At 32.4% G+C, this 12,109-nt stretch overlaps 1 protein-coding gene across 2 annotated transcripts in view; it reads left to right on the top strand.

Annotated features, from left to right (window-relative positions):
- Positions 1-12,109, top strand: part of LOC125065233 — a 77,207-nt gene that overhangs the window by 63,065 nt on the left and 2,033 nt on the right. For both annotated transcript variants that reach the window (XM_047672752.1, XM_047672744.1), the window contains exon 3: positions 337-430. In XM_047672752.1, the coding sequence (XP_047528708.1) occupies positions 373-430 (58 nt within the window). In that variant the 5' untranslated portion in view covers positions 337-372. The remainder of the gene's footprint in view (positions 1-336; positions 431-12,109) is intronic.

Genomic DNA, 12,109 nt, shown 5'->3' on the forward strand with positions numbered 1-12,109 from the left:
TATCTTCTCTTAGTGTTTGAGTTGAATGATCGTGATTAATGAAAATAAATTATATATACGGAAAAGATACGCAATTTTTTTAATCTGATGAATTTATAGGTATCAATAATGTTGTTGATCTTACTTATCTTTGTTTTAATTGATTATTATTAGTGAATTGAACAAATCATTTATTAGATTCATATTATTTGATTTTAATGCATAAAAAGAAAGAATAAGATTAAATTCAAGGTGACCCTTCTAATATTGTATATATATATGTCTCCCACGATACAATTCCGTATGGTACGTTTAAACAAATAGTTTTTATTATAATATTCCGCATGTTTGTTTCAGGTCGGTAGAACGAGCAGTCGTCACCACGCTTTCATCATGACCCTGCACTGGTGGATGCACTGGTTCTGGGTGACGATGCTTCTCACAATTATAGGTATGTTTTGTAAACGGAACATAATTCCGCATATAAATTAACTGCTCCTTATACCGGAGATGCACCCACTTTATTTATATTGATTAAACTAAACCATCTTCGCTAATAATGTATAACTGCTTCGACATTAATTATGTAAAACGCATTAGGTACTCTATATAATTAATAATCTTCTAATAATTACACACAGAATTAACAACTCATCTACACGTATCCAACGTTTGCCCAATCCAACCCTTTCCTAATAATACAAGCGGTACTCGTCATCACTCGCGCTACCGCGGTGGAATATCTGGAAAGCTGATACTCCAGCCAGCCCGATTTTCTACTACCAATACAAACACCATTAATTTCCTTAATTTGTCTTATAATTTCCTGCTATATGTCAAGGTCACGACGTAAGCTGTCATCTATTGTGAGCTAACCTTCAAAAGAAAACGGCAAGTTCATATAGTACGACACAATTTAAATGTAGCATCGATAAATAAAAAAATATATATCGTAAATTTTCCGAATGTATATTGTTATATGACATTAAAAATTATAACATTTGCGTAAAGATCATTTTCGCAAAAGAAAATAAAATTATTGATGATTTTGAAGTCACTTAATTCGGTGATCGGTTTTACGATTTTTTCCTATGCTACATCTAAATTGTGTCGTACTGTACCATCGTCGTGTGCCAAAATATTTAATAAGGTCTTTCCTTCCTCAACGAGTCTGCGTAACCCTGCCATAATACGCGGTATACTTAAACCATCCTGTTATTAATGAAAGAAACAATGGTTAATGATGGTGATATTATTTTGTCAATCTAAATTCGTAGTTCGTACATCCGGCGACGGTTTTAAAGTGGTTATTATTGTGACTGTTACCGCGAAATTGTTTCAACATTGTGCCGTGTAGCAATTAGTCGTGATGGATCTTCGTGCCAGTCTCATTATTTTCGCTAAGGCCTCGTCGTCGCTACACACAAAAGTAAATGTCTTTGTAATTTATAGCCCGTTACTATAGAAATTCGTATGAACTGTGAACCAAGCAAATGAATACGAATACATTTCGGAGTTAACGTTTTTAGTTCAATAATATTAGATCGTCGAGATAGCACAGATTCTTTGGAGTGCGGATTCAACCCGAACTAAATTTGAATTGAATGAAACTTAACGTAATGTTCGATTATCGAATTCGAATCGGATTATAAACAACCTTTGGTCGCTCATTTGTCAAAATTAGATCATTATTCATTGTTAACAAAAAATATAAGACACATCGATTCGAAGGATAGGAAAAATAAGGCTCAGCGGGACGATACCTTTCCATTATTACGAATTATAGCGGCATTGATTTTTAACTTTTCACATAACATTTGACGTATTGTATTGTCATTAGCAGTATGAACGCAAATTATGATTTTCCTGTTTCTATTAAATATACATAATGTCCTCTTTATGAATGAATACAAATATATGATATCTAATATGATATATATATATATATGGAAGTGTACAGAAAGCTAATAATTTTATTTATATATATATATATATATATATATATATATGTCGGAGAAGCAGGATGCCGAACAGTTGGGTTCGGGGATTGATCCGACATTTGTAAGACTATGTGGGCGTGCAATGGAGATATTCATAAAATAAAACGTATTTAATATCGTCTAAACACTGTATTAATTGATACAATAATCGTACACCGCAATAATATCAAAGGATTACAATAATTCATCTCGATTAAGAGCAAATGGGTTTGCAAGCAACCATCGCATTCGAGAAGCTTGTCAAAACATAACGACTCGCGTTGCCATGGCACTTACAACTCCATTCGGGGTGACCCGCTCTTAAAAGTAAATCAGCCATCAAACATTATTGCCAACTATTCGATTCATTAATTATCCAAATTAACAACTAAAGTAACCACGCTCCGATACGGCCATCCTGCACTATCACACGTCCTCGTGTGTCTCGTTGCTGTAAACCTCCTCGTCTGTAAACAATGAAACAACAAATGTACACATCATAACACGCTTGGCCATTCTGACCACCACACGATGAATATTATAACCGTCCATGCTATCTCAAAAGCATAATAATCTCTAGCAGCATAACTTTACAAGGTAAGCGACCAGCAAGACCACCAAGGTCTATTTACGCCACTAAGTCAATCTCTTGCCACCAAAGCTGTCATTTGCCACCAAGGCTGTCATTTGCCACCAAGGCCAATTTTGCCACCAAGTCAATCACTTGCCACCAAGGCCATCATTTGCCACCAAGGCCAATTTTGTCACCAAGTCAATCTCTAGTAGGGTCACTATGCTATGCTTTCTCTTACCAAGTAATTTGTTAACACCGAAATAAAAACAAAATGAAAACTGCCCACCGTTATCAATAAAGAATAAGCCTACAGTTGGCTTCATCGTGCAGACATCCACTCGACGTTCCACAATCGACTCGCTTGTTTTGTTTTTCCTTCTTCGCACAACGCGTCGATATTTGACCTTGCTCGCCACAGGGAAAAAACACGTCAGCGCGGATGTTTTCTTCGGGACGTCCATTGTATTTCTTGCTTGCTTGAGCTGTGGCATTGGTAGCCTGCTGAGTGAGCCTGCGTAGTCTGATATGTGTTCTGATCCCACTTCTGATGTCGGAGAAGCAGGATGCCGAACAGTTGGGTTCGGGGATTGATCCGACATTTGTAAGACTATGTGGGCGTGCAATGGAGATATTCATAAAATAAAACGTATTTAATATCGTCTAAACACTGTATTAATTGATACAATAATCGTACACCGCAATAATATCAAAGGATTACAATAATTCATCTCGATTAAGAGCAAATGGGTTTGCAAGCAACCATCGCATTCGAGAAGCTTGTCAAAACATAACGACTCGCGTTGCCATGGCACTTACAACTCCATTCGGGGTGACCCGCTCTTAAAAGTAAATCAGCCATCAAACATTATTGCCAACTATTCGATTCATTAATTATCCAAATTAACAACTAAAGTAACCACGCTCCGATATATATATAATATATATATATAAAATTATTATATATAATATATAATTTTATATATATATATATATATATAAAATTATTAGCTTTCTGTACACTTCCATATAAACTTTAACCATGCCTAATTTTATCCTCCGTCCGCGTAATAATACATTATTTGTAGACTAAGTTAATATTGTAAGCATGTTTTTTTAAGTTATTGTGTTTTTGAACAAGTTCTTGGATATGTAATAATCAAGCATCTGTACAACTTCAAAGTTTTCGCATTTAAGGTATGAAAATATAAACAGTTTCGTCTGGACAGGACTATTATATTTCATACTATAATTTCTTGATACGATTCAAAACAATACATCGTTTCAATAGTGTGCGTAAATTATGACATGTCATGGGGGTATTCTCGAACAGTCAACGTTTAGGCAAAACAGAGATTCATTAAGGCGGTGTTACACAGTAAACAACAGAACAGAAATATAATTATATCACGGCTGATATATTTAGAAATATAATATCTACAGATTATATTTCTGCAGATATTTTATTTAAAAGAAACCTAATTAAGTTTTGTTATGAGAGAAAAATAGGCATAACAAGTATAAAACAAATAAAGCCTAGTACTGTACAAAACACCGAAATCGGACGTTTAATAAGAATTTTATTTTCAAATACTCTGTGATAATAATATATCATTAAACTATAAATTCAAAATGAAACGATCGCCTCCTGGCTATTTCTATTCATATTCAATATATGTATTTAATTAGATTGACAAAAAAAAAAAGATCCGCTGAATTTCTTTCGCCGGTTCTTCTCAGGTCAGGTGTTTCCTTTTCCGGACCGGTGGTAGTGTTTAATTTGACTATCAATAAGTAAGTGTAATGCTTCTATATTGAATAGGAAGGATATAAGGAATTTGAGTTTGTAAGCAAAATACCATTCATCACGAGATCTCCGAAACCATAGCTATGATTGATTTAAAATTTAGCATAGTTACTCCTTTTGCGACATAAATGCTCACTAAGACAGAACTTTCGGAAATTTCAACTTTCAGCGAATTGTGGGCTGACTTTATATAAATTTTATCAATGTCAACTCGGGATAGATAGCCTATATAATACTATATCGTCATTGCTAGAACAGATAAGATTATTTTACGTTCTTTATTTAAAAACGTTATTTAAATAAAATAAAATAAATTATTACAAGATCGATGGGAAGTCATTTGATCAGTCTTATACGAGTTGAGTGATAGTGATTAGAGAAAATTCTTTAGAGTGCAGATTCAACCCGAACTGAATTTTAATTGAATTAAACTTAACGTAATGTTCGAATTCGAATCGGATTATAAACAAACTCTGGTCGCTCATTGGTTAAAATTGGATCACTATTCATCAAACAAAAATATAACTAGATTCGAAGATAGATAGCCTATATATTATATAACGTTCTTTATTTAAAAAATAAAAGTATAAAATTAAAATAAATTATTACAAGATCGCTCAAGAAGGGAAGTCATTTGATCAGTCTTATACGAGTTGAATGATCGTGATTAGAGAATATAAGTTCCCTATTATACGGAAACGCTACGCAAATTATTGAATCTGAAGAATTTATAGGCATCAATTATATCGTTGAATAATAAAATTGCCCAGCGAGGAAGTATGCTTCAAATAGCATGTTCGATCTCGGCCTTCGAAACCATTGGCCACATGCCTATACAAGTTTGAATGCATCGAAATATATTCGAATTCAAATTATTTATTGCATATTATACAACATTAAGAAGATAAATACCATTGAGAAACCCAAGGGTATAATAATTTGAAATGGTCGCACGAAATCTTCAACAAAGTTTCATGATTTAAATAATATTTTACAGTATAGAGATATTTTTTTCATTTTTATATTTAACATTGTAAGTCAAATTTTTGGGCATCTATTGCACTACTTGTTTTCAAATTTAGAACAGATGTTTGTTTGTGTGTGTGTGTGTGTGTGTGTGTGTGTGTGTGTGTGTTATTTGTTTTTTTTATGAGTACTGCTCTTTGGCGGTAGAATATCTAATGAGTGGTCGGTACCTACCTAACACAAAGCCCTACCATCAAGTATGTATATTTACTAACTATTATATAAGCAATGGTTTTAATAAATCCAGTGCACTTACTCCACTAATAGTATTACCCTTGACTTAATCAAGGATCCCGCTCGCATGGGTATGGTAATAAACCTTTGTACGAGAAAGGCTTCCGGTAAGGGATTAAACGCATAAGAAGATTAATTCGTGCAAGTTCAAATTTTCCATGCATAAACAATTCCTTTCCGGCATTTTATTTGCTAATTAAATCTGCTTCTTACTTTATTCAAGATTTCTAAATTTGAATTTTAACTGATATATTAACATCTTTTAAGCTGTTCTATGAGCTCCAAACAGTTGTTACGCCGAATTAATGCTTCTACCCTGTAATTATCATAATATTTACATTCAAAATTGCATGCAACAGTTTGTCGAGTTGTTTCGTAACACGATTGAATAGCGAGCATTAATATATTTTTTTTTTTTATAATAATAACATTGTCAGAATAAAATTTCTCTTAAATAAAAACAATTATCAATAAGTTTAATTTTATAAAAATCGATCCCGCTTTTTGCTTGACTGACGGAAATTATTTTGAAATCTCGATACAAAAATTTGTATTTCATTATCAAAAAGTTTAATTAGGATTTATTTATTTTTTTACATACATGCTGGCAACGTCAGTATGACGTAGAGAAAACGTGACAGCCAAAATTGTCATAGTTGATGGAATATCGAAAAGAGATATACATATAGCAAATATATATATATATATATACATACTACGAAAGTAAACGAATAGACTTACATTTCGGATAACATCATGTCTGATAGTGATTTGTTGCCTAACCCCATCGATATATGTATTTATTCTTTAATTCAAGATATGTTATATGGTGTTGACAATAAACTTTTTCTCATTCAAGCTGTTTATGATTATTGTTTCTTCGTTGTATTATGCGTTCCTAAACCATTTATCAGATTAATTACGTACTATCATCAACTAACAATAAGAGGCGCGCTACCCGTATCAGACTACTGTATAAAAACAACTGACATTGGAACGCATGCTGGTTTATTTCTTCGTGTGGCTTAAAATGAGCCGCTCAAACGAAATGTGAATCTGAACCAAAAATTGCGGGTATCAATCTGAGCAAGCGTCACAGAGTAGTAATTCTAAATAATATTCCCTCATATGATGAAAATGAAAAAGTTGGTAGCCACTAGCAAACCTCAATGAACCTTGCTCTCAAGGCTGTCCTTTTTCCAGCACTGGTTACATTACAAGCTGTTACTTTTATGGGTATTTCAAATTTAAGACAGACATCGAACCCTTCGCCCGAATGAAGTAGGCTTTACGAGGACTAACTTCTCGGTAGCCGTCCTCTCCTAACCCTCTTTCATAACTTCCAGAACATATAATCGGACTTGTTATAAGTTTCCAAGAACCGCCATTATAAAAACTGAGAACCCTTTTCAAGCATAATAATTACAGTAATACGATATTATAACCGGGCGTTGATAGTTTTCATAATATATTACGAGTGTTCCGTTCAATAGTTGTGTGAATTCAATCATAAGCGTTAGATCTCTAAGCAAAAATTAAATGGAATAAATGGGAAGAATAAGAATGTTAATAAAGCTTGGAAAAACGGTAAACATTTTTTTACGGTTTAATTTATACCTCCTGTATTTCTTCCAGCGTGACATTTATATATACACAATGTATTTTTCATAACAAATAGTAGACACTTTTCAGATACCATAAACTATACTAAATATATAAAATAAAAATCAAAGTTTACTATATTCGAGTAGGCTTTAACAAGAATTATTTGAATCGTCATTCTACAGAACTATCTTAAGTAAAGATACCACCGGTTCGTAATGAAGAATCTACCGAGAGGAACCAGCTAGAAACCCAGTAGTTAATCTTTTCCAACATTTAATATAATTTTTTTTGTTAGTTAAATACAATAATATATATAACATATCCGGCCTGAAAATCAATAAGTATTAGTTCCACGATTTTTTATCATCGATATAATCTTGTGTTAAATAATATTCTTTATTTATTTATGTTTATTAATATTCTAGTTGATTTAATTATTCTTCATAACACATACAGACTTAGCGACTTTATTACGTGTAAAGGTGGCATAACAATGTTCATGACAATAGGCTTACGATTAATCCAAGCGAATATAGTAATTTTTCAGTGAAACCTTACAATTTAAATCTATATCTTTTTTCACGGTTCTTTCATTTCTAACGTAGTAGGCACGGGTAATGCGAATCCTTTCATGACAACATGAACACGACATTTTTCATACGACGTTGTTTTATCATCTATAAAAAATAAATAAGAACCGATATGAACCAGTGGATTATGTGTCTCAACCCAAGGTCGTGAGTTGAAATCGTGTACTCAATGCTCGTGAAAGAAATAGTGAGTAAAACGGCACGTGATGTGTTCTTAAAAGAGAGTCTTTTGCCTAGTTATACTTTTTTCATGTATTTTTAACTCGATTCAATAAGATGTTGCAATTGCGCGGGACTTACAATATTCTTTATTCGAGTACGCTCATAAAAGAACTTCTGAATCGTAATTTATAGTGTTGAATAAAATGTAAATCTAGAAGAACAGACTAGAAAGTCAGTAGTTCTTACCCACCATTTTAATTACAGAGTATGCCAGTAAAGAACAATTTTTTTTATATATCCTGCCTAGAATAAACATATTCTTGAGCCACGCTTTTTTATCTTTAATTTAATATTGTTTTGCGTTAATTCCTTATTTATTTAAAAAATATATATATATGATTTTTTCCATTTTAAATAGGCCAAGTTGTGTCTATTGCCAAAAGAACAATAAAAATTAATGCTAATTAATAAAATAAACTAAATTTAATCCAAAATAGTAGTCAGGATATTAATAAGTAATTAATTCGTTCGGTATCTTCCTTTACGCGGTTCTATGAAGGTCTCAAAGTCCTTTGTTTTTACATTGAACGAGATCAACGGGAAGTACCTTTATATCTTTTATGAGTCAGTCAGAATCAAAGGAAATTTTAATTACTTATCTTTATTAATTTCAGTTGATACCTAGCATTCATTTATCAGAATATATGGTAATTGATTTCTGTGTTTAGTATTAATTTAATACTCCAAGTCTAGACAGATGGCACACTCGGTAGAACTAATCTTACTCAAGTTTTTACTCGCTTAATTTGTTTCGATTATTAATTAGTGCTCGACTAAGTACTCTTTGTATATATATTCAATGAAAATAAATTTATTGTAAGTTTAAAAATATGCAAACCTGATGCGGGTACAGGGAAACTGATTTCTCTGTGAAACAATAAAAACCTGAAAAATTTGAAAGTCATTTTGAATACGTAAAATTGTATCGCAGAAATAATGATATCCCATGACACATGATTGATTTTCTTCTTTGAAAGTATGATTCGTTCAATTTCTCTACGTGACGAGTATGATACTAAATTAGAGAGTCTAGTCTAGGTATCCTATCTAAGTTCATAATATTATGTCACGAACAAAATTAAAAAAAAAAGAACTCAAAATAAAATATACATAAATTTATTACTCGCTTTATACCATATGTTCGTTGTTTTAATATTAATTGGACATTAGAAAATTTTATTTTAAGTTTTCATTTTGGACCAACGTGGTCGAGTAGTGTGTACACCGGTTATCATGGGTACGCCACTCCAAGATACCGCGTTCGATTCCTGGCAGAGTCGATGTATAAAAAGTTCAAGTTTCGATGTTGTCTTGGGTCTGGGTGTTTGTGGTACCGTTGTTACTTCTGATTTTCCATAATACAAGTGCCTTAGCTACTTACATTGGGATCAGATATACATATATATATATAAAAAAAATCTTCACGAATATTTGTAGTTATAGAATTTATTGATTAAATTCATAAGATTCAGACGAGGATATCGATGATAAATATTAAGCACTCCAACACAATCGAATGAAACATGACAACACCTCGAGGCACCGCAAATCAATCTAATTTATATGCAAGCAGTAACGTTTAGGAACTCTAGCGTACGTACAACGAAGACGATGTATCGTATCATATGGATGTGTAAGACAGTTTAGAATCGTACATTTTACTTAGCGCGAGCTCTGAGGTACATGATCAAGAATAATGGTTTCTTAGTACATATACAATGAAAATAGAATAGAATCTTCAGATTTACTTTAGGTATCTTTTTTTTTTTTATTTTGGATAGAAAAAAATGTTGATAAATTAAATGTCATAAATAACTATTCTCCATATGAAATACAGATTTTCTCAACGTTTGCACAAAGGTACCCAATGCAGAGTGCATTTAAAATTGCGTCCGATTGTCCGATGAGACCGTAATCTGACAGGGCGAGAGATCGGGCGCATTATCCAAAACTGTTCGTACTCTCCAAGGCACGGGAATGTAATATTGCATTTCCTCGCTAAATGCGACTACTAAACAAAATATATTTTAGTTATCCGGTATTCGAACTCGAGATCGTATTATTCGCAGCTCTATAAAGTTTTTACTAGATATGTTAAAATATAATTAACCTTAACCCACAAAAGTTTAATTAATATAGTAAATACACACAGAAAAAACATAAACAGAACTACATACGAGTTTGAAATTGCTTTGTTTCGGTTCAATTTAATTAATTCCACGCAAACTAGTCGTGTGCGACCTTGGGCGTGGTCTGATCGCCTATTTACTTTGGTTGGTTCATTGAATACACAATTGAAATAACTATTAACTTTACACATACTACAGTGTTAAGTAAATACTAACGAACCGTTCTAACTTTGCAACAACTGATTTAAAAACTTTTTCATCATGTTATAAATTATCAAATATTTAGTAATACGGTCTAAGTAGTTTATGATTACATTTTGTCATATTTGTTGATGCGGGTCCGTAGAAAAACTTTTCCTTCCCTTCTCAAGGTAAAAAGCAACTCGGTTTTACCTCTGAAAGGGCGCAATGTCATAACGATTCTGTAGCCACTCCGATCCGTGTGGATGGTTACAGAAGTTTTAGTGAGTAAGAATCCCGCCTAAACCGAAATACCACCCAAGGGAACCGAGTACTTTTAGAGCTTTCCTTTGCGTAATACAAAAAAGGTAAAGCTTTATTCATTTCCTCTGGTTAGAAATAACAATGAAAATAGCCCTTCAATAATGTTCAAGAGCAATCCGGGGAGACAGACTAATTTAGTTTTTTTTTTTTTTTAGAACAATCTATGAATGTTCGATACAAATTTACGTAATTTTATCTTCGAATAATTTGAAATAAAATGGCAGTTGTATCATTGTTGGTATATTCGGTACATTCATAATGCATAGAACGCTAAAATTTTAATACTATACTTTACTGAGAGACATAACATATTTTTAAAAATCGTTACGTTTTCCTCGTGTAATTATGGGTATGGGTTATAGAACTTATCGATAAGCATTTATATCTTCCTACAGAGCAGGACGCCCATAGACGTTAATATAGTTTATAAATAAAATGCAAGTGCAAGTCCTTGTACACCTTAGCAGGCTGATTTTAGAATATTTTGGGGAATATTTTGCTTTAATCTAATGTATATGTTTTTGCCTTAGAGCCCTTTTTGTTATTAATAGATTAAATGTCAGGATATATTTTGTCGTAGTGTGGAATTTTTGAATTTTATAAAGATAATGGTCTCATTATCTTCACGTGTCTACGTAGCTTTAAAGCTGGACTTCAAAAGCTACCTATAGACCACGTGAACGCATCTGTCAAATACTCACATCAAATATTATTCTGAAGTCTTCCTAAAAATATGAAATAACATTTGATACGGGTTAAGTTGAATCTTTTCTTATTTGGAACTTTCATATTTGTCATCGGACCAATTTTCAACTTAGCCAATTCGTATTGCAATGATTTATATGGTGCCTTTCCTTTGGCTCGCAATAACACAACGGAAACAAAGAACGGCATAAAATAACAATTTACTCGTAATCCGCTTTTAAGACTCGCCAAATCTCTGTTTTCTTAACATCGATTGCAAGGAGTGATATCATTGAATTGGTTTAATAAAACGAACTTGCAATAATGTTGCCTTAATTTGTTTTAAAATCAAATATGAAAGTTTTTAATTAGTATAATTATACTGATAGTACGCATTAAAAAGTAAATTATTTTGAAATTGCTCTCCAAAACATTTCCATTAGTGTAACTTGGATTCAACGATGAAGATGACACAAAACACACGCAAGATACACCTTCGATTTCTCCTAGTATAAGGCAATGGTGTTCATCTCAACCGTACATAATTGCGCCTCTGATTATAGTTCTTAGATACAAGTTGATTCGCTAGATTTTAATTTAGATAGCTCAAGTAAAACATAAATAGTTAGTTAATTGTTTGTTAAAGCCCGAATAAAATCGCATAGTTATATAATTTAATTCGTTCATTCTTTTCATTCGTTTATTTCGTTTTTTTTTTAACATTTAACCTAATACTTGTAATACTTTTTATGTATACCATTTAAATTACTTACTAATAA

Source organism: Vanessa atalanta, chromosome 1 (genome assembly GCF_905147765.1).
Source record: "Vanessa atalanta chromosome 1, ilVanAtal1.2, whole genome shotgun sequence".
In the NCBI taxonomy this organism is placed as follows: domain Eukaryota; kingdom Metazoa; phylum Arthropoda; class Insecta; order Lepidoptera; family Nymphalidae; genus Vanessa; species Vanessa atalanta.